Consider the following 24,373-nt stretch of genomic DNA (forward strand, 5'->3'; position numbering starts at 1 on the left):
CAAGTGTATTAGAGCAATTCCTACCTTAACCAAGTGACGGAGGTTAATGTCTCCAGTGATGTCATATGGATACCATGTAACCCTGGTATGATGTGGAAAGAGCACTTTTCCTCTATGGTATTCATATTCCAAAAACCTATACCCTCAGTCTAATAACAAGGAAAAATATAGACAAACTTAAAATGAGAGGACATTTACAGGTTACCCAGCCACTATTCCTCAAAATTGTCAGTCATCAAAAGCAAAAAAAAAAAAAAAAGTCAGACCAGAGAGGAAAATGTGGTACCTGGATTGGATCTAAGAACAAAGTAATGGAAAAATGGTAAAATTCAAATAAAATCTGAACTGTAATAATATACCAATGCTGCTTTCTTAGTTTTGACAAAAATATGTGGTAATATCTTAATGATGGTAGAAACTGGATGGGGAGTTTATGGAAACTCTCTCTATAATCTCAACTTTTCTGTAAATTTAAGGTATTCCACAAACTGAACATGTCTACCTATCTTCCCATACATGACTGAAATTATTACCTTGTAAAATCACTAGATTAAAAAAACATCTGACCATTTGGCTTAACATTATCTTCTCAAAAAGGTTATTTGGTTATCATAGGTAATACTGAATTTTGCCATCAGATTTGGGGGTTAATCCCCATTCAGCCATACCTGTGGCTCCCTTGGGCAAGTTTTTAATTTCCTTAAGCTGTGTAATCCTCCTTTATGTTAAATGGGACATATTATGTAAGGGTGACAGAAAAAATTAAATACCTGTAAACCACTTATTACACACCTTAAACTGACTTTTAATTACGTGTCTTCTTACCAACATCTATAAGACAGGCTATGAATGCCACATAGGAAGAAGAGATGAGACAGGAAACTTTGAGATAAGACTTGTTTTATCTTGATAAACGTGCCTAGAGATGGTCTTACATTTAGGGCTTATTCTGAACTTGGTGAAAGGACTGCAAATAGAAACTTAATATAACTTAGCAGTTAAAAGAACAGTTATTGAGTGCAATAAAGTTAGTTTTAAGAGTAATTCAGAGCCTGACCAGCATGGCTCCGTTGCTGAGCATTGATCTAGGAGCCAGGAGGTCACGGGTTCTGTTCCCAGTCAGTCCATATGCCTGGGCTGTGGGCTCGATCACCAGTGTGGGGCATGCAGGAGGCAGCTGAACAGTGATTCTCTCATCATTGATGTTTCTTTCTATCTCTCTCCCTCTCGGGGGTGGGGGGTGGGGAGTAATTCAGGAAGCATGCTATGGTGTGCTATGAAATAGATACCTAGTGTTCTGGTAGAAAGTATTAAACTAATTTAAAATCTACATTAAAAAGTCACAAAATTTTGGAGTACCCAAGGTGATAGTGATAATGCTTTGTAATGTTTTAAACCAAGCACTCCTATATGAAAACAAGATGACGTTATATACAGGGTAAGTGAATATAAAGAGTTTAAAATGCACACTAAGAAGTAACAAACAAGACTGCAAATAGCTTTAAAAATGAACATTAAATCAGCATTTAAAAATTCTAATTTATTTCTAACAAACACCACTTGATGCTTGACTCACAAGCTTTATTTACATTTGTCTACAGCATCATTTCCTTATGGACTACTACAGCTTAAACCAAATGAAATCATAATCATCTGAATTGTCTGTAAACGACTATTAGCTAAATTTATAATCTTGCATTTACTTAGTACAGCCAAAGTTTAAATACAGAAAGCACAAGAATAAACCAATAGTAACATGTAGAATCTAAAAGATCATCTGGGCATTTTAGGAGGTCGACTTTCAAGAAGTCTGAGGCACAATTACAAGAGAGAAAAGTTCTTGTGCAAACTACAGTAAATGTAGCAAAGAAAATTAAGACAAAAAAACAAGGGGCAAGTTCATTGTAAAAATATTATCAAAATATTTCTACATAAGATATTTTGATTTCATCTTTAGATCAAGTGAAGAGAAAAATCACTCATTTTAAAATAAAGAAACAAATATAATTTTGTTTGGTCTGTCTACAAAATACCTTAAAGCATTTTAGTTTTTAAATGCAGAAGACATTACTGTTCAAAAAAACCCCCCAAAAAACAGAACAAGAATAATGGGTATTAATCCCCATGACAAAAAGTCCTCAAGCACAACTGCTGATTTTCCTTAACATACTTACCTTGCATTGTCACTGAAGATACTGTTAAAAGAAACCTTTTGTTTTTAAACCAAAAGACATAATAAAGCTCGTGACCAGATTTTAATTTTGAGAAATAAAACAAACTCAAAGTATTTTAAGCCATAAGTAATTTCAAGTGAACAGGAACAATTATTTCTGCTTGTGTCGTGCAGAAATAAATATTCATTTATTACTCAAGAAAATTTTATTAAGTGTTTAAAGTTAAACATCTCACAGCAAAGGTTTGCTTAAATTAACAATGTCTCTGTTGGTCTTTCACCCAAAGAGAACTATACTTTAGAAGCTTTCTTCATTAACTATAATTTAGCTTTGTCTACCCTATCATATGTGATAACTGGATTTTTAAAGGACATCGCACAAAGCTTCTTAAAATAGTAAGATAAACATTTTGAAATGTTTTTCTCATCAGACAACCATATCAGATTAGAAATGAACTGTTAGATATTCTTGCTCAAAATTATATGTCAGAGAGTGAGAAATATGGAACACCTTTCACCCTCCACAATTCACAAGATTTTTCTTCATTAAATGTGGTGCAAAAAACAAAACTGAATAAAAGACAGACAATGATTCTAAGGCACCCTTAGCATAGGGAATTTAAGAATGAAGTTTCTAGTTGGCTGTTTTACACCTAGTTTAACTTTTTCTGAGAAGAATCACTTTGACATAGGTTAACATAAAGAGGCTGACTCATTTTCTCAGATTAACATAAACAGATTGTTTCCAACTACTTCACCACAGTCTTGCCTCCATGTCCAAAGTTCAGGCAAGCTTAAGGTAACCTTAAGTCACTAAATAATTCCTATTTGGAAATGAGAAAAACAAGAATTCAAATTAGGAAACAAAGTAAAAACAAAAACAAAAAGAAACCAAGTACTTTGTTATAGATGAGATGGTTTTTAAAAAAAAAATGGCTGTAAATAAAGAACGATAAATAGAGCATCTATTTTGGGACATTATGGCTTAAAATACTATTTACTTTTAATTTCACAAATAAACACAGCTGTATTGTTCTGAAAAGCAATGAAAGGCATGCACCTCTACTAGAAGACTTAGCACTTTTGACCAAGTAAGACACCAACTTCTTAAAAAATATGCTTCATGCACTGTACTGGATTTTTTTTTTTTTAAGATGTAAATTTTAATACATTATTTCTTTTTTAAACTTGAACGGGAACCAGAACGGGATGATCCAGAAGATGACCTGTGGTGCCTGTAAGACATAATGGAGAAAGCAGGTAGTCTTAACAAGCTGGAGTTGGATATCATCATTCATTCATAAGACTTTGAGAATATACAAAAATCAAACCTAATTATACTAGAAAAAAATAATTAAAATCTAAGACATAAACTTATACACATAAAATTAGTGTTTAGACTTTGGATGTGAGCCCAGTTAACAGTATAATTTAAAATTCTCTATAATTAAAAAAATCTCTCATTTCAAGATATAGCCACCTCTCAATTATTTAAGGTAAGGAAGAAAAGCCTTGCAAAAACATGTAGAATTACAGATAATATACAACAAAGGCATATAAACTTGTTAATGGAAGAGTAACTAAAACAATCTCTGTGATAACACTGTAGATATTGTGGTAAGTCTGTATGTAAAACAGATACAGCAAGGCTTCTGACTGTGTATGAGAATATATATTCATAAATAACTACATTTTGGAAATCTAGGTCTCACAAGATGATTGTACAATTAGTTAAATGGTTATATTCATGCAGCTAATATGAATAAGTCAATATATCAACCTGGGTAAAGTAGTGGTGTTCCGAGGGGTTGGCCCTGGGCTCAGGGTTGTTTAGTGTTTTCACCAATCACCTGGCTTATGGAATAGAGAACATGTTCATTAAGTTTAGATGACAACAAACTAGGGGGATTATATGTGGCTAAAATAAAAATTTGCAGAAGTATTAAGAAATCAACAGAATGAATTTCACTCATGTATGGAGTTATTTTCTTACAAAAGAAAATCAAAAACAAAATCAAACCAAATGCAGAGAAAGAAGACTAGTTGTGTGTAACCTTAATATCTAAACTTCAAAATGTGAAGAAGCAAAACTAATCATTCTATACAAATAGGAATCATGAGGCATACTACCACTAAACCAACAATCAGATTTTACCTAATCATTACTCTCAGAAGCAGAAAGGATAAGAATAATATGCCAAGGATACAAAGGAAGCCATTAAACTGACTGTATAATTAGATGTTGAGAATCAAGAGGAAAGTTAATTAATTAGCCTGTTGTAGGAAAGGCTGACAGATGACATGCTCTCCAAACTAAAAAATGTCCACATAGATAACGTAATCAAGTAACGGTCTTTCTTAAAAAGAAAAAAAAAAAGGGATTTGTACTGCAAGATGAAAAATGTATTAGCTACAAGAACAATTTCCTTATAAAGAGTATAAAACAATAATTTGCTGTGAAAATGCATTTACACATATTTAAATGAGGACAGATTTCCAATGATATTGAATAATTATTTTTACTAGATGCCCTAGAATACTAATTTCTAATATTTAATGTAAAATTTATAATATCAATTAAATACATACAAAAATCAACTAAATTACTTCAACACACAGCTTTTGAATTAAAATCTTAAAAGACAGAAATAACCGAGAGTTGGCTATAATTATATATGAAAATAAGTATTTAAGTAATAAAATGAACAGATAGAAGAGTGGCTTGATCTACAACTTTTCTAAACAACCCGATCAAAGCACAAAGGATAAACAAAGTAATTAATGTTTTTTGAAGTTTAAAGTTGAAAAGTAAAATCTAAAGTTGGACTAAAGGAGATTATAAAAATCTAATCCTTGACTAGAAGTTTAATCTATTAAACACACTTAAGAACACCCATTCTTATTTCTACAGAAACCCAAACCTTTCGGGTGACCGTGATCTTGTTCGTCTTTTTTTTCGATCACCAGATGAAGATCTAGAACGACTTCTCTTTCTGTTCCTCTCAGGAGAAGATGATGAACTTGAATAAGATCTTTTTCGTGGGGAAGAAGAGCCCCTGTGGGATCTGGAGCTGGATCTTCATTGATTGAGAAACAAATCAAACATTTCATTAAAAGAAGAAATGAGGCAGATCATTTAGTTAAAAGCTCCAAAAACAAAAAGGATTTATAACTGAAAATTTTATGAGAAGAAATACTTACTGCTTACTCAACAGAAGACTTCTGGTTCAACCATAAAAACAATTCTATTTAAATACATTTACTTTAATCTCATCTCTTTTTAAAATTGTAAGATAAGTGTTTACTACTTATGATTAAAAACCAGCCCAATATATTAAAGTAGAATTTTATATATTTTTTTAAAACTTAAGGCTTTCATTTTAAAGTATACATAAATAGCAAAACCAACAGGTAAACTGTGCATTTACACATTTTGTCTAGAAAATACATCCTTCCATTTGGAGAAAAATATATATCATATATACACAACCTCCTGAGAAAAGTAAACATAACAATTCCTTGTGGAATTATAAAACATTAGTTAAGTTGCTATAGAAAAAGCAGGGAAAGGGGACAGAAATGAGAAAAACAGCAACTATTAAACTGCTAAGTATTCAAAGAAAAATAAAATGAGTAACTTTAAAACTTTATTTATATCAGCAATATTTATTTTTATGAAGGCCCACTATTCATGAAGTACGAAGTGTTGACATTCACATGTTTTAGGTAGTGGTAAACATGCAAATGTTTAAATGCAATTTTTTCTTCATTTACATATTTTGGTTGAAGTAATTTAGCTCAAACTTCCCAAAAAATTCACCTTTGGGCTTAACATAAACTTAGAAAGCCCAAAAGGAGAATTCTTTGGAAAGTTATAAGCAATGAAAAAATATTTGGGAAGAATATAAAGGCTGCTCTGTAAACCTTATTACAGTGCTTCCCAAAGGGAACTAGAACTTATCTTCACCTACGAAGCACTCAAAAGACTAAAACAATGATAAATATACATCATCACCACAGTAACAATACTCATTTGCTCTCTTTTTGTATTGGATTAATACAAATGTGCATATCATTCTTTTCTTCTTAATGTTGTTAAACTGTTGTTGCCCTCTAATGCTATAGACTTGGCTCTAATAAGTTATTAAGCTATTATTTTTACCAAAGGAGCTACCACTAAACTTCAGAGTAAAGTTCCACGTAAGTGCAATTTTTTGTGTTTTCCTTATTCATGTTAGATGCCTTTACTAGATCAATAAATTAACTTAAAAAGAGATGCAGTATATTTTGACAATGTTTAGAAAAACTAGTGTCTCATGTGCTTTTTTAGAACTTGTATAACTAAATGCAACCTAGAGTTAACAACAATATTACTTAAGATCACACTCTACTTAGACTAACCAACCAACTTCTTGATTTAGTTTGTGGAATTTAAGAGAAGTGTCTGCTCTCACATACTGCTTATATAATAGTCTATGTGATATTACAGAGAAATGAAAATATGTATAAGACCCTCCCCCCAGAAACTTTATCTGATATAATTAACAAAATAATTTCTGTAAATATTGAAACAATTGCCTTGTAAAACAAAATCTGTTTTGAGGCAAACTTATTTTTCTTCCTTTTAAAAATGAGAAAAAAGTCCTGGCCAGTGTTCCTGAGTACCAGAAGGGTCACAGGTTTGAGTCTGGTCAAGGGCACATACCTGGGCTGCAGGTTCCTGCCCCATTCAGGGTGAATGTGGGAAGCAATGTGTGTGTGTCTTTCTCTCTCCTTCCCCCTTCTCCCTCCCTTCCAATCTCTAAAAATCAAAGGTGAAAATATCCTCCAGTGAGGATTAACAAAAAACAAAAATAAACATTTCCTTTTTATTTGCATATCTCTAATTTTATTTGAACTACTACTGCAAACATAACTAATGTATGAGATATTTGGTAATAAGACTTGGCTCTATCTTCCTACTTCATCACATTTTAGCACAAATAACAAACCTTGCATAATGCAAAATAACCTTAATTCAATCATGGGAATGTCTTGGCACACTGCAGGCAATGGAAACATCTCATGGTGAGAAAATTAAGCCAAGGCAAGTGCATTAGTTTTCTAATGCTAAAATAAAATTGACAAGTAGAAGCAAAATAAGAGAAAAAAAGCAGCAACACCTTCTGCGGCCTTTAAATACTTTTTTCTCTCTGCTTTACAGAGAGATGCTACCTCATTCACCTTGATTTCGACCCACGAGATCTCGAATGTTCTCTGGAACTGGAACGAGATCTTGACTGCGAACTGGAAGAACTTCTTGAACGGGACCTGGAACAACATGGAAGAATTTTTTTTTCCCAGGACCACTTAATTGAACTTTGTGATATGAACACTGAAAGAAAGATATGCATTAGAATTCATTTTCATATAACAGGACAACTATTTGATATATGTTTTCATAACACAATATTTTAAAGTAACTTTTTGTTTTGACATTTATGCAAAAACTTAAAGATATAGGTAATTTTTTGAAAATAATCAACTATCACTTTTCAAGTATGACAAAATTACTCTAAATATTACTCAAGATTGTACAAATTAAAACATTTTATTAACACTGAATACTTTACATTTACAATATTTAAAAGTAACTTAACAGGACTTAACATATCCAAGAATTCGAATGTTGCAGTTTATGTTTAATTAACTCTCTGGAATATCTATTAATTTTCCTTATAAAATTCCTTCCATTTCCTCGTTCACTATTTAGTATGAAGCTTTAAATGTTGACATGTGTATGTTTGATTAACCCTATTTTTCTTCCTGCTCAAATGTTAGAGAATTAAAGGGAAAATACATTAACAACCCTGTCATTGTTTTAGGTAATTATATTAAAAAATGACACAGGAGAGATATGGTCCATTTAAATTTCAGAAGTCACAACAGAAGTAAAATTCAGTACTAATCTTACACCTTTAATTTCCTTAAAATAGCCTGCAGCAAAAGAATGTAACATTTTCATCTTAAAATTATCTTTAGAATCAATTACTTTTAAGCTTTAACTAATTGTTAAGTACTCAATTAGCTAATAATTTTTCCTAAATACATTAAAAATTCATTGCGTGTTGATTAACTTAAACTGAATAAGAATTCTTCAAGGGAACAGTTTATACAAAGCAATGATTTTTCTCACATAAAATTTTATTTTTATTCTTGACTACTCAACCAGGAAATACTTACTAAAATTTTACATTACTACCAAACAATATTCAAGTACACCACTAACTGACTCCTCTAATTTATTCCTGAACATCTAAAAATTATAAGCATTAAGCCAATAGAACTTATATGACTGAATTTTCTCCTTTATTCAGAATACCTATGACAAAGTAAATTATCTAAGCACTATGTAATAAGCAAAAACTTAATTAAGGCCTAGAAAATTTCTATATTAGCCTTTATCAGTGAAAACAAATATTCACTTTACTTAAAAATTTCTAAATGTAAACTATATAGGTAGATAATACACTTTATGTAATGATTTAATTAGATCTTTAAAGTCTATTTTAATAAAAGGTCTGGAGATAAATGGACTGAGGAAGTTTCATATTAAAATTTGCATTTCTGAAAATACTGGACAGTAACTTCAAGGTACTAAGAAAAAATTATCTTTTAAAAGGTGACTTGAAAGAAATCTCTAAAATAAAAGGAAAGCTTATTCAGTCAATAAAAACAAAATTTATAAATAAAGAAGTTAGATACTGACATTTTGACTGGTGTTACCCTTGACCTGTACCCGTTTACCTGGACCTAGACCTTGAACTTGAGGGGGAGGATGAGCGTGATGAAGATCGTGAATGCGAAGATCGAGATTTTGAGCGACTTCGTCTATTAGATTTCTTTTTATTACTATCTTCTTCTTCACTGGCATCAAGATTATATTTTGAGAGATCAGCATCATCTTCATCCTCATCCTAACAAAAATTCAGTCAATTATACTTGACATTTAGATATTAATGCTATCTAATAGGGATGATGAACAGTTCTAGGTATTGGACATCACCATATGGATATACATCACATCACTAATATCTCAGCAAATTCACTCTCAAGCTAAGCAGACTTAACAACTATCTCAAATATTTCAAAGAAGTAAACCTTGTAGTACTTATTTCCTCTTTTTCTGTCATAAAGTAGTACCAAATAATGTCAAGAATTTTCAATTTTACTCCCATTAAAGTCATTGAATCCATATCCCTTACTACTTCATTCTTTTCTCTGATATTACAGTAACCTTTTATGTGATCTAATTCAAAACCCATTCTGCCTCCCCAATTATCTCAATGTTCAAGTTGACCCTTGAACAATGCAGAGGTTAGAGCAGCCATGGGCAAACTACAGCCCCCGGGCCGGATCCGGCCCGTTCGGCTGTTCTATCCAGCCCGCGGAGCCGAAAGAGCGGAGGGTTCTCTTGCTCTCCCCTCCGCTCCTTCACCAGCAGCAGTGTTAACATGGCAACGTCGGGAAACACGGCCGCAGCTCCTTCTTCTGAGTGGGCGGATTTATATCCGCCCATTCAGTAGAAGGAACAACCTCTCAATCTTCCAGAGGCTCCTTGTAATGCCCGCGGAGCGTCTCCAGACATCACCCTGGGAATGCGTAGACACGTTATCGTGGTGATGTAGGGAGACACGCCCCTGGAGAGCACAGTATCAGAGCAGTTTGAAATGAATAAAACTATTGAAATAATAATAAAAAAAGACCGTACCCTTTTATGTAATGATGTTTACTTTGAATTTATATTAGTTCACACAAACACTCCATCCATGCTTTTGTTCCGGCCCTCTGGTCCAGTTTAAGAACCCATTGTGGCCCTCGAGTCAAAAAGTTTGCCCACCCCTGGGTTAGAGGCACTCGCGCATAATTTTTGACTCCCCTAAAACCTACGCAGTAACAGGCTATTGACCAACAGCCTTGCAGAAAACAGTTAATTAACACATTTTATATGGTATATGTATTATATACTGTATTCTTACAATAAAGCTAGAGAAAAAATGTTAAGAACATCACAAGAAAATACATTATAATATGCACTGAAAAACAAATCTGTGTATAAGTAGACTTGCACCATTCAAACCCGTGTTGTTCAATAGTCGCCTGGGTATAATGACACATATCACTCTGAAATACAGGTCAGATACCTTATTTGTTTCTTAAAAACTTTGATTTGTTTAGTTGCATTCAAGGGCCTCGTATGATCTTAATCTAGACCTATACATCCAACCATAAAACTTTACACTCAGGCCCACAGAACAAACACCAGACCTGATGTGGTCGCTGCCCTCCCACATTCTTCCCTTTGCTCTAGTTACACTAGCCTATGTTGACTTTTTAAAAATGTTGCTGGCTTGTTTCCTATTCAGGGAATCTTTATTTACTTAAGTTCCATTAAAAGAAGGGTGTTTCTGTCTCAGTCATCGCTGTACTTCCAGAGCCAGAATAGTGCTTGGCAGAGTGAAAGCTCAAAACCTTTGTGAGAACAAATGAGTACACAGCCAGAACATAGCTTCGCCACAGGCCAAAGGTCATTAAAAACATTCATATGTTATGTCACAGCTGAAATAACACAAAGGAGAAAAAAAGAAATCATTTACCTCATCCAATTTATATTTAGAAAGATCTTCATCCTCATCCTCTTCTTCTCCCTCAGATTCTTTATCTTCAACTTCCTTTAAAATAGATGCTGGACCAACTGCCTTCCCTCTGTATTTTTTCTTTTTACGTCCAAACTAGAGAAAAGTTTCATAATATTTCTGTGAGCTAAAAATGTATTAACACTTTTTTCTAAAAAAAAATTTTTATGTATTTAAATTAATATGTATTTTAAGTCCATTATGCCAATTATATAAAGTCAATTATGATTTCCTATAATGTAAGTTTTTGTAAGACTCAAAGTGTACTTACAAAAATAAGATACATTTATATTTTTCCTTTGCACTTAAGATACTTTCTAACATGTTTTTCTAATTTGTATTCAAACTGAACATTACTGCATAGCTTATTACCTCATCATATTCGCCATCAGATTCTTCTCTTTCTATATATTCAACATTTTCTCTTTCATTAAAACCGCCACCATATCCTAAAATAAGGGCATAAATTGTTATCCACTGACAATTCATTAAAATAGCAAAACAAAAAAACTCCTCAAAATTATCTCCAAGCAACAGAAAAATCTTACCAATGAGATTTGCCTGTGCATATAATAGTTACTAGTATTTTAAAAAGCATTATTTAAAAAAACAAAACCACTACAGAGAAAAGTCTCAATGCGAGATACTTAAAGGTTAGAAAGTCCTGTCACTATACTTCCATCTCCTCAAACCTCTGGTATTAACTAAGTTTAAAAAGTAAAAAGGACTTTTCTCTGTAGTTTATCGTAATTCTTCGGGTGAATTGGCCTAAACAAGAACCAAGAATCAAATTTCACTGTTTACCAATCGCAGATAGTCTGCAGTCTTGATATATTGAAATTTTGCTGGGCTAAAATTACAAATTACACCAGGCAAAATGAGAATGGAGATCCAAACTGCTTTTAATGAATATAGAGGTAAAAGTCACTGAAGGTTCTCTGAAGCAGCCAATTAACTTTTAAACTGAAAATGTTCTATGAAAAAGTAATCAAGATCAGCAAACCATTATTCTTTGATGTCACAATTAACACTTACAATTAGACTGTTTCCCCTCCCGCCCCTCCCCGCCCCCCCCAAGTCTTTCATATAGGTTTCAGAGATTGGAATGAGAAAGTGAGCTAGTTTTACAGAAAGTGAGATGAGAGAGTTTGAGTAAATCTCCCACTGAAAAATAATTGAGGTATCAAGTCAAGAGTAACAATCTACCTAACATTCCAGAGCAATACCAGCACATGAGGCCAGTGATTTCCAGATTTAAGGACTTCAGGAACCAGAAAAATGTTAAACTTGCAAACAAATACTTTTAATTTGGGATTTGTGACTTTAAATTAATGATCCTTATCCTATTATCATTTCAGTAACAGCCACGAATAGTGGAACGGCTGTTTTAATAGAATAGCATATCATCTTCTTTAATATAACATTCTTTCTTTTCTTCATTATACTTTGTACCAGTAAAAACTGCAATGTATCAATGTTTATCTTTTAAATACTTGCATATCATCCCTTTCCTCCTCTTCCTACCTTGTTTCAGAGACAATATGCACTCCAATGGAAAAATTTAAGAATTTCCTTTTCTTTTTGTCCATATAACATGAGTAAAAAGTGTATTAAATACCAATAACTTTTCCTTAACATTTTGGCTGTAGTTTTTCGGAATATCATAAAAAGATAGAACTAAGCACAAGTGAGTTATGTTCACCTCAAGAGAACCAATCATATTCAATGTTAATTCTGGATTACAAACACAATGAACAGTTGTAATTCAACAATATAGTTTGCCTCTAAATATAGTTAACATTGCATCAGTACATTCCAAGATTAAAGTATGAGTAGTTTGATAACAAATTCTACGAGATGACTCACAGTAAAAATCTGAACTTCAAAATACTTAGAAGTAGGTAAAAAAAAAAAAATAATCCCATGGTATCTCCATCATTTAGTAATTTACAGTTGAAAAATGATATGGCAAAAATGGAGAGCTAAAGAATACATTATAGCCAAAATTTAAAAAGTGAACTATAATTCAAATAGGTACTTTTGCATAAGTAAGTAGAAATTACTTAAATATGAGTATCATAGCAAATACAAAGCTATTTTCATGTTCTCTCATACAGGCCACAGAAAAACCACCTAAATAATCTGTTAACAAAAAGATTATTAAGGTACTAGAGGCCCAGTGCATGAAATTTGTGCACTGGTAGAGCCCCTAGCAGCTACCAGCTGGGTACTTCCTCCCTTCCCCCCAGTTGCCTGCTGCCACAGCGGCCACCAGCCAGGGCCTCCAATCCTTCCCCCGGCCGGCCCCACCCCCTGGTCAAACTCCGGGTACAACTCCTGGTCAAGGGGACAATTTGCATACTACACTTTTATTATATAGAACTTTGTGTGAACCAATACAAGAAATCCACCTTATGAAAGGATGGATACATGGAACACACAGCTCTCTCTCATGAAAAAACTTGAACACATCATTTCCACTGAAAAAAGGGTGAGTTGGCATGGCCTATAATGTGTTTCCTTCGTTCCATTGGTTTGAAGTTTGTCAGGTAATATTGTAAAAATTGGTCTTCTTGTTTCTATTCTTGCCACCCTCCCTCAAATTTTTCTACAAACCAGCAATATTTTTTAAAAAATTGAGGTGTTGCTTCCTTGTTAAAAATCTTTCAGATATTTCCCATTATATTTAGAATAAAATAAACTCCTTACACCATGATTTAAATGGCTTTTGACTCTTTCTGAAGTGTTTTCTGGAGCTAACTAGTACATCCAATATGATACATTCTTTCAACTCTCAGCGCCTTTACACAAGCTGTTTACCCTTGCTTGCAATGATCTTCAACTTGTTACTTAGATAATTTTTTTTCTTCTTAGCTTATACAATGCTTTATCAAACACACTGCTTTCTTAAAAAGACTTCATTAATCTTTGGCTCTAGGTATCTGTTTTGCTTACCCAAGTATCCCCAACATCTTGCACAATGGCCAATGAATTTTTTATTCAATGAATGAATACAGAAAACAACGTAATTCTAGTGCCATTTAAAGGATTTGAGCTTTTTAAAGACAGCTTTAAAATACAGTTGTTTTTTTGTTAATCCTCACCCAAGGATATTTTTTCCACTGATTTTTAGAGTGGAAGGGAGGAAGGGGGAGAAAAAGAGAGAAATGATGACGTGACAGAGACACATTGACTGGTGGCCTCCCTGCCCCCATCATGTGCCAGACCAGAGCTGGGGACTGAACCTGCAACCCAGGTATGCACCCATGACTGGGAATCAAACCCTCAACCCTTTGGTACTCAGTCCAATGCTCCATCCAATGAACCACATAGGCCAGGGCTAAAATAGTTAGGTGACACAAGCAACCAAGAACCTCTGTAGGTATTAATATAAAAGTATTTTCAAATTTGTCTCATAATAAAATGTAAAGAGGTGAACGATATTGAACACACGTTTAAATCAAACCTAAGTTAGGGCTGTGACAATGGAAATGAACAGATAAAAGAGGATGAATATAACATGTACTTCAAAGGAAGAACTAAGGCACTAACTTGAAAATTCTATGATTCTATATTTTGAACAATTTAATCAATCCAACTTCTGAGAATTTATTCTAATGAAATCAAAAGAATGAAGATCAGTGTATTAAGATTGTTTCTACTGCAGTTATACTTAACCAGAGGCCCAGTGCATGAAATTCGTGCACTTGGGGCAGGGGGTGGCGGGGGGTGAGGAGATGTCCGACTGACGTCCTTAGTGCTGTCACGGAGGTGGGAGAGGCTCCCACCACTGCCGCTGTGATCGCCAGCCATGAGCCCAGCTTCTGGCTGAGCGGTGCTCCCCCTGTGGGAGTGCACTGACCACCACGGGGCAGCTACTGCGTTGAGCGTCTGCCCCCTGGTGGTCAGCGTGCGTCATAGCGACCGTTCTTTCTGCCGTTTTATTATATTAGCCTTTTATTATCTACTAGTGGCCTGTTGCACGAAATTTGTGCACATTAAAAGGGAATTAGAGAAAATATTTTAATATTGCTATGTGCCCTTTCTCTATAATAAAAGTGTCAGAGATGAAAGAAAATTAGTAAAATGTATATGAAAATCTCCCTCCTGTCAGAGTCTGGGGCGTGCCGCAGGACCCAGAGTCAAGTCCCCGCCCACCCATGCGTGCCTCGAAATCGAGCGAGACCCAGACCCGGCCGGCCCCATCCGGGGCGCAGCCTCAGGTACCCTGGCCCAGCAACAGGGTAGGGGGTGCGACCTCAGGTTCCCGGGCCCCAGTGCCGGGGCGGGGAGCAAGGCCTCAGGTCCCCCGGCCCAGGCGCGAGGACCATTTGCATATTAGCTCTTTATTATATAGGATACTAATAAAAGGGTGATATGCTAATTAGACCGGGTCGACTGGCCATCTTCTGGATGTCCGACTTCCTTCCAGACAAAGCCATGGTGGTGGGGGCCGAGGCAGAGGCAGTCAGGGGCAATTACGCCAGCATGGGAGAGCAGTTAGGAGCGAGATCAGACTGGCAAGGGGTTAGGGGCGATCAGGCCGGCAGGGCAGTTGGGGGCATTAGGCAGGCAGGCAGGTGAGTGGTTAGGAGCCAGTGGTCTTGGATTGTGAGAGGGAATGTCCGACTGCTGGGATAGGGCCTAAACTGGCAGTCGGACATCCCCTGAAGGGTCCCAGATTGGAGAGGGTGCAGGCTGGGCTGAAGGGCGACCACCCCCATGCACAATTTTGTGCACCGGGCCTCTAGTATAGGATAATAAACATTTAGATCAGTGGGGGAAAAGGGAGTAAATAGAGCATTTCTGAAAGTATCCTAATGAAACTGTCACTGTATGTTAGGCTACAGCTTCCTAATGCTGTACTTTGTAAATTGTAAAATTAAAAAATAAAAGCTGATTTTTATGAGCATGAGGGAAAAAAATCAAGGAAAAAAACACATAAAAATAGAACAGAAAGAATCCTCAATCACTGTGCTCTTCAGATGATATAACTATCAATTCAACTTTTAGTTCTTTTGAAATCATTGTTAGAATGTGTTTTTATCTTACCTGTTCTTTCTTCTAACTTAGCATACTTTGGAGTATTACACATGTTACATTCTGATCTTCTTGCCCAATTCACATTACTGCAACTTTAGAAGTTAAAAATACCAAGTTAGTAGGTAACTACAAGAAAAATAGTAAATTTTTAAACATTCTAGAATTTAAAAATAAAAACTAGGATGAAATCACTACCACAATTTACTAAGAATATTGCAAACAAGGAAAATGTACCATTGTACTTTTTTTCTGAAGAGAGAATGTGGGTTCTAACTACTAAAGCAGAGAAGCAAAAGCAATATAGTATGGTGCCTTTTTCTTTTTATGAAAAAGAAATGACAAATTATATTCATAGAGATTCTGAAAACATTATACGTCAAAGATTCTACTAATTTCTGCCTCTGAATTCACCTCAAAGAAGGGTAATTTTTTTTTCCTTTTTGAGGAGTCAGTTCAAGTACTGAATTCCAAATGCAGTCTTAATCTGTTGCTGGAAAATTCTTCAGCCCAAATTAATATCTATAGGATCAGAAATTTATATAAGACCCCCTTCTGATGAAATCCTCTTTTATATATTTGATTCATGTGCACAACATAAAAAAAATGGATATTGGAAAAATCAATATAAAACTTTAAAATATTAAGAAATCTATCTAATTAGGAATAATTATTATGGCACACGATTCTAAAGTTACTTTGAAAACAGGCAAAATAAATTTTGTGGTGTATTTCACATTAATAATAATTTTTGAGATTTTTTTTCAGTAATAGACGTAGGTTTTTTGGGGGATGTCAGCTCACCTTAAGCATGTTTATTGGTATACATACCCCATCCTTGTAACAACTAATATTACCATTAAAAAATAGAACTTAATAGTTCTTTACACTTATATATAAGATATAGACTGAATAACAATCAACAGACCTTTGATTTAAAGGTGACGTTGGCTTGTTAATGTGACTAATAAGAGTTGGTAACATTAACAAGTAATGAGATATATTTTTATGGAAGAAGAGTGAATGATAATAAACACATACGTTTTACACTGCCAGTCATTAGCACTAAATAGACCTCGGCTCTTTTCTGCAAGTGTCTTTCCTATTTCAGTGCCCCCTGCTTTCATCATCTTAGCCTCAGTTGTTTTCTCTGAAAATAGAAAAATTATGCAATATGAATCTGGGGAAATAATGAAATTATCTGTATCTACTGTCCTAATAGAAGCTTCCTTAATGCTTACCCCGACCACATCTATTACAGCTGGTTCTTCTGGCAAAGTTTACATTTCCACATCTGAAAATAAAGTGAAAAATATTTAGATAATTTTAAATCAATATATTTTTTTAAATCCTATATACACAACTTTCAAATGTGTCCTCCCTCACAATATACCTGGATCCAGAAATTCTAATGCCATCTAAGTTCATTCTAAAGCCATGTAGTTAATATTTAAAAAAAAAAAAAAAGTATTCACAATTTAGTGGGAAAATGTACGATTTAAAGTCACAAGTGCAGGATAAGAAACTCAATATCTCACTTTCTACTTATGTGATCCTGGTAAGTCACTTAGGATCTCTATGACTCTGTGTCCTGTTAGTGCATGTCATTACAGTTTTGCGCCAAATAACATTTTGGTCAGCAATGAACAGCACATACAACAGTGGTTCAATTCCTATTGCCTAGTGACTTCTTACTGCAACCCAAGTGGTGATGCTGGTGTAAACAAAACTACTACGCTGCCAGTAGTATAAAAGTTTAGCACATACAGTCATGTATAGTACATAATACTTGATAATGACAATAAATTACTGTTACTGGTTGATTTAATCTTGTGTTGTTTTGTGCACTAACATGCTATATATAGGCTTGTAGCCCAGGAGCAATGGGCTATATATCATATAGCCTAGGTGTGTAGTAAGTAGGCTATACCACCTAGGTTTGTGTACATGAACTGTATTTGCACAATGACAAAATGGCCGAATGACATTTCTCTGAACATTTCCCTGTGGTTAAGTTGCGTATGACTGGATTTTTTAAAATTGATTTTTAAGGAGGGAGGATGGGGGGGCGGGGGAGAGAGGAGTAGGCAGAGGGAGAAGCACTGATTTGAGGGAGATACTGGTTGCCTCCCCTATATGCCCGACCCTGGGGATCAGGCCTAAAACCTAGGTATGGCAGAGTTCTGACCTGGAAGGAAACTGTGCACAGGATGAAGCACCAACCCACTAAGCCAATATAACTGTAATTTTAATAAAATCCCCTTGCAAAGCTGAGGTAAGATATGACTCCACTTACAATTACTGACAAGGTACCTGGGAGTTCCAAAAAACTTTAAAGTAATTCCCAGTATAGAAAATAAGATATACACACACAAATGTATTAAGTATTATAAGAAATACAAAATCCTAAGGGTGGACCAATGGAGAGAAAATAAATAAATCATAGAGGGCTTCATGGATCTTGATAAAAGACTCTTTTTACAAGTAGGAGATGGGATAGTAAGGAAAGGAAGATAGATGGATTCTACTGACTAAAAACTATACATAGGTTCAATAATTATAAGGAAATGGAGTTTTTTGGATTATCAAACCTCTGAAAGCTAACTTAAAAAATTATAATCATAACCAATAACCTCAACACATGGATTAACAGTATCACTTTACACTTATCTATAATAATAAAAGGGTAATATGCTAATTAGACAGGATGTCCTTCCTGACGAAGCCAGGGCCCGAGGGAAGCCAGCCCTGGTCCCAGGTGTCGGAGGGAAGCTGGTGCCAGCGGCGGGGGAAGAAGGCCTAATCTTGCATCGGGCCTCTAACAGTCTATAAACTTAAACAAAAACAAAAAAAATATTGGATTCACTAACATGGTCTGAATAGTGCATGTGCGTATCAGTAACAGAATGTTAAATGGTCTGACATGTAAAACTTAAATAATTTTAAAAACTGTTTACTTTTTTTAAGCTATTATACTGGAATAAAATAAAGATGTAAAGTATGGAATCACCACTAAACCAAAGCATTCCAAATAACTTTTTGGTTCCCCCAACGCCCAAGAATATCTGTTCTGACCCAAACACATTCTGAAGTGTTCCCTGGATTTATATAGATTGTAGAAATAATATTCTATCCACATGTCTGTAACTGAGACCTCCTTCAAATATTTGGGTGTGTTGCATTAATGAGGCTATCAAAACCACGTTATTCTACAAGTGACCAATACCACAAGAGAGACATTGTTGAATACCCTTTGAATGTTTTCAAATAGTTTTATCTCTAGGAGCAATGCTATTCATAACACATCACTCCTGTTCCTGTTCGAGATTGTCAAATAGACTTGAAATCCTTCAGATTATCTTAATTTTTATGCAATTGCCTTTTTAAAAATACTTTTTCATCTTACTCTATTTGTTCAACGTTTTGCTTGGAGATTCATTCATGATTTCTCATGTAAATTTAGATCCTCTATTTACACAGTATAATATTCCACTGTATAAATATACCAATATTTATTTCAATTATAGATTAACCTTTGGGTTATTTATAGATTGCGGCCACCATAAATAGTATAGCTATGAATATTATGCAATTGAGAACCATCAATTTATTATGTGAGAACCATCAATTTATTATGTAAAAACCATAATGTTTCACTAAAACTGCTTAAAGTATGGATAGAAAACAAGTGCTAAGGAAATAAGGCCTTAATCTCCTTGAGTGACTTAATTTTCTAAAACTACTACCAAGAGCTGTCAATGAGTATTTGCTACATGTCACTACTCTCCACACACCATGCTATTTCATGTATTTATTGTTCAGGAAGCCATTCTATTCCAGTTTTTACTTTTAAGCAAAGTTAGATAAGCTACTTGAGGTTACATGGTTAACAAGCAATAGGGCCGAAATTAAACCCACATCTGTTTGCTTCCAAGTTTTTCCTCTTTACCACCATGAACTCTGTCTGTGGCACAGGAAATCAAAGGCTTGTATTTGGACATGAGTTGTGCGTCCAATACTTTTGACCATTACTTTCCACAGTAATCTCCATATATTTACAAACAGATACACCTATTTGAGTGCCCTCCGTATGATGAAAACCACCATTTGATGGAGCACAATGACTTCAGCAACAACGTCAAAGGCAGAGCCGTCCTAACACGTGGTTCTCTGCGGCAGGCCTTCCACGGGGCAGAAACACAGGCCTCAAGCCTTTTGGCTCCAACGAGGCGAAAGGTTTAATTCTTGTGGGGGAAATAAAAGAAAAAAAGTCATAATTTCCCATACCAAAGAAGGGTAGTGTTGTTATTGTGTATTTGTGTGTTGTTGTTTTTTTTTTTTGGGGGGGGTATATATGCGCTACGAAGAAACGTTTAGTTTTTTTTAGAAAATCCAAAAAGGTGAACTATAAGAAGCAAAAGAGCGAGACGCTTTCCTCGAACAAGGTAAAGTTCTGCGGGGAAAAGTCACGTGAGGGAGATCCAATACCAAGCGGGCCTCACCGAGGAAGATTTCCTGATCGCTGAAACCTGGCCGGGGCGGGACGGGGGTGTGGGGGTAACGGGGAGGCCAATCTCGCTCTCCAAAAAGAGGGGCTGACTTGGAGACATAAGAGCGAGGAAACGCTGGAGAGATGATCACGAAAGCCCTCCTCGTGAGGAGACTGGGAGCCTCCTTCCCGCCCAGGAGCCCGCGATTCGCCGCCTCATCCCCGCTGAAGGCAACGGGGATCGTAAAAAGGAAAAGCGCCGAACCGATCTGAGAAAGACGTCACCGATAAACCGCGCTCCAACTCGGGGCCCTAGCTGAACTCACTTTTTGTCAGGGCAAATCCAGTCACCGTCACTGACTCGGAAATTCTTGGTCGACATCTTGAACGCCGCCACCACCACAGGCACCCGCAGCTACGTCTTCACCGGAGGAAAGCGGGCTGGGGACTTTTGGCACTCCGAGGCTGTCCTCGTGCCGCCTGACTCCTTCCCACCACTGCGTCAGAGTTTGATGATGTGGGCACTCGGCCGGGATTGAGTTTGAGTGTTATTGTCCAGAGCTAGATGCCTGTGCGATTTTTTTTCCTGGCCAAAAGAGTGATAACGCAAATGTATTCTCTCGAGCCAAACTAACAGGCGCCGCAGGGACACCCCAGGCAGGAGGCCTCCAGGCCCTAGAAGCCTTGGAGAGCCCCCTACAGGCGGGAGGACCCAAAAGGAAAGTACTTTCGTAGCTCAGAGGGGCGGAGCCACGTCGGCAGAAGTGATTGTATTCAGCTTGGATCTTGGAACAGCTCCTTGCTCGGTCTACTTTTAAAGGATTAGGAACAGCGTGTTACCCAAGTTTTTGGAACACTTACTTTAATAAAGGATTGAAAATGTTGTTCTATTATGCACACATCATGTCGTTTAGAAAATTATTGTTTTTTGATACATAAATACAGATAAGCAGCGTACACATGGAAACGGACCATTAATTTTTGAACAAGAATATTGCCAAAATTAAAAAATCTTTTATTTTTTATTGAATTTGTTGGGGTGACTTTGGTTCGCAAAAACTATTCAGGTTTCACGTGTACTACTCAATAACGCCATCTGCACACTGCACTGTGCGCCCATAGCCCCAAGCAGTCTCTTCTCATTCTCCCCACCTTTGCCCACCTCCACCTAACCCCGACCCCCACTTCTCTCTGACTATCATCACACTGTGGTCTGTGTCTGTATATATATATTGCGTGAGATCATATGGTATTTGTCTTTCTCTGATTCGCTTATTTTTTTCCATCCCCTTCTTTTCCTCCAGAGGTAACACTCTTCTGTATTTTGGCTTTATTCTTTTGCTTTTGAAAGTTTAGTTTATGCACATGTATGTTTAATTTGACAAACGATTGAGCTTTACAAGGATAGTTATGTAACCATATGTTAATTTTTTCTCAACAATATGATTCTAAATTCATCCCAGATTGTTGCATATACTTGCATGTAGCAGTAGTTTCTTTGCTATATGCTGGTAATATTCCTTTGTATCACAGTTCAGCCCTTTTATTTCCCAGGTTTTGTTATTACAAACAATGCTGGTGTAAACATTCTTATGCATAGATTAGGATACAAAAATGCAAGAACTTTTTTAGAGCACAGCATATGCCTGAAAGAGAATGTTTTCAACTATTTTATAGTTATAATTGCTTTAAAGTCTATTTCTGATCATTGTAACATTTTGGTCATCTAGGGGTTGACAGCTTTTGATTTTATTTTTCTTTTAGAGTGGATCATATTTTTTAATTCTTTGTAGATTGCATAATTGAGGTTTTTATCCTGGACAACTTGAATGTTATGTTGCATCAGCTCTGAGTCCTGTTAAAAGCCTTTGGGGAATGCTGGTTTGTTTCATTTTATTTTATTTTATTTTATTTTATTTTATTTTATTTTATTTTAGGAGGCAATCAATCCAATTTGATTCAGATTAGAAATTCAGTCTCACCTATGGGTGCTGGTTCTGTGTCAGGTCAGTTTTCAGAGGCTTTGCTTTGCTTTGAGTCTGTCCTATATATACTAGTGCAACACTCAGGCATTATTTTGGGACTTAAACAGTAGTTGGAATTGTAGTTTAGTGCACATATCTTTTGCTATGCATCTTTATGTCCTGCAGGTGTTCAGTTTAGGGTGAACACAGAGCTTATGTGGTTTCACACACAGAATTATGGGTCCCCTTTTCCTGGCCCTCTTGCCAGGAAAATTAGAGGTTTCTCTTGGAGTTTCAGCTGCCTGCATAGCTACAGGAGCTGACTAAGGTCCACACTTAGCAAAGAGGTGAGAAAAGGGAGGAAAAAAAATGGATTACCTCTATACACTTCAGACCACGGGGTCCCACTTTCCCATCTCTCTTGTCTAGAAAGCTATGGTTTCTTTTGGTGTTGGAACTGTCCAATCCCAGGCCTTAACTCCCAGGTAAAAGCCCAGAGGGGGAAAAGATGGAGAAAAAGCCAGGAATTTCCCACAAACTTTGGCTCACAGAAGCCCCCTTCCACCATTCAACTAGCTAGAAATATGTTGTTGTTTTTGGTTCTCAGATTTTCTGCCTGTGCTGCCATTAGTTTCAGTAGGTGCCAGGGCTCAGGTCAAAGCTATAAGAGAAAACAGGAAAAAAAAACATGGGGCATTTCTCCCAAGTTTTGATTCTCCCCAGTCTGTCTGTTTTTGTATTCTCTTCAGAGTCCCCAGGTATTTGCTTTTTGGATTTTGTCCTGAGCTTTCTCAGTTGTAATCAATAGGAAAGCTAGGGTGCAATAGTCTTACTGCATTTTGGCTGGAGTTACTTACCAATACATATCCATCAGCATGATTAAATGAAAAATTCAAACAATACCAAGTGTTGGAGAGAGTATGGAGAAACTAGAATTCTAACACACTGCTAGTGGAAGTGTCAACTGATACATATGTTTTGGAAAATATTTGCCAGAATTTATTACATTTGAATATATGCAAACCTGAAATTCCAATCCTAAGTACACTCCCAACAGAAATGCACATAAGTCCACAAAAAAATGTGTATAATAATGTTAATCACTGCACTATTCACAATAGCCCCAAACTAGAAGTTTCCAAATGCTTATGAATAAATAGACCTGGTAAATAAATGGTTATATAGTCACACAGTGGAATACTATACACAGCAATGAGAATAAACAAATTGCAACCACATTGAACATGGTTATAGATGTGACTCACAAATACAATATTTAATTGAAAAAACCGGTCAAACTAGTACATACTTTATGATTCCATGTATGTGAAACTCAAAAGCAGCTGAAACTAATCTAGGATAATGTTAACTAGGGAGTGGGGAGGACATAGTGACTAGAAGGGAACATGAGGGACCTGTGAGGGTCCTAATAATATTCTTTGTCATAATCTGGGTTCTTAGCCTTCTAAAAATTCATTGAGCTGTACACTGTTAACCTAAAAATAAAGGCCAAAGTGAGAGGCAACAAGTGTTTATTTGAGATCAAAGGATAGCTACTTGGAAAGCACTGTTTCAGGCCGAAACTCAGATAGTGTTCTGATTATGGGATGAAGGCAAGGAGGTTTTATGAGAAAAGGAAGGGAAAAATTTCATGGACAAAAGGGTGAAATTTCTATTTATGCTAACAAGCTAAGTTATTCTTTAGCTGTACATGGCTATTTACTGGTTCTAAAAATGTCTTTAATTATGAGTTCTTGTAATCAGGAGGTCTGCTTTCTTGATACTTTTACAAACAGTTGTTGGGAAGACAATGGCTCAGTCCAAAGGTGATTTTGCCCAGTTCAAACTTTCCAAAGGTTCAAGAAATAAAGTGTGTGATGCAGTTCCTCTGGAATGGCTGCCCAGACTCGTTAAAATACTTTTTACAACACTTATGATTTGGGTATTATTTTCAACTTCGATAAGAAGTTTAAAAAACAAATACTTAAATATACCCATCTCATAATATCCCACCTATCTTCTCATTCAACAA

General features: G+C 35.7%; 1 protein-coding gene across 3 annotated transcripts; it reads right to left on the minus strand.

Annotated features, from left to right (window-relative positions):
• Positions 1-1,496: 1,496 nt before the first annotated feature.
• ZRANB2 (zinc finger RANBP2-type containing 2) lies at positions 1,497-21,021 on the minus strand. 3 transcript variants are annotated; one of them, XR_013960040.1, is made up of 11 exons: positions 20,704-21,021; positions 17,130-17,182; positions 16,930-17,038; positions 15,901-15,983; positions 11,221-11,297; positions 10,810-10,944; positions 8,960-9,129; positions 7,397-7,483; positions 5,095-5,250; positions 3,954-4,023; positions 1,497-3,408 (listed from the first exon to the last, which is right to left on the minus strand). XR_013960040.1 is itself a non-coding variant. In XM_080658068.1 (11 exons), the coding sequence occupies exons 1-10, from the start codon at positions 20,757-20,759 to the stop codon at positions 3,994-3,996; spliced, it is 960 nt and encodes a 319-aa protein (XP_080514194.1). In that variant the 5' UTR covers positions 20,760-21,021; the 3' UTR covers positions 1,497-3,408; positions 3,954-3,993. The 3 variants fall into 3 exon arrangements, 2 of the variants coding, with proteins under 2 accessions (XP_080514194.1, XP_080514193.1); XM_080658068.1 differs by having other exon boundaries at positions 3,954-4,027; XM_080658067.1 differs by lacking the exon at positions 3,954-4,023.
• Between the last annotated feature and the right edge of the window lie 3,352 nt (positions 21,022-24,373).

This window comes from Plecotus auritus (genome assembly GCF_963455305.1).
Source record: "Plecotus auritus genome assembly, chromosome: 2".
Taxonomy (NCBI): domain Eukaryota; kingdom Metazoa; phylum Chordata; class Mammalia; order Chiroptera; family Vespertilionidae; genus Plecotus; species Plecotus auritus.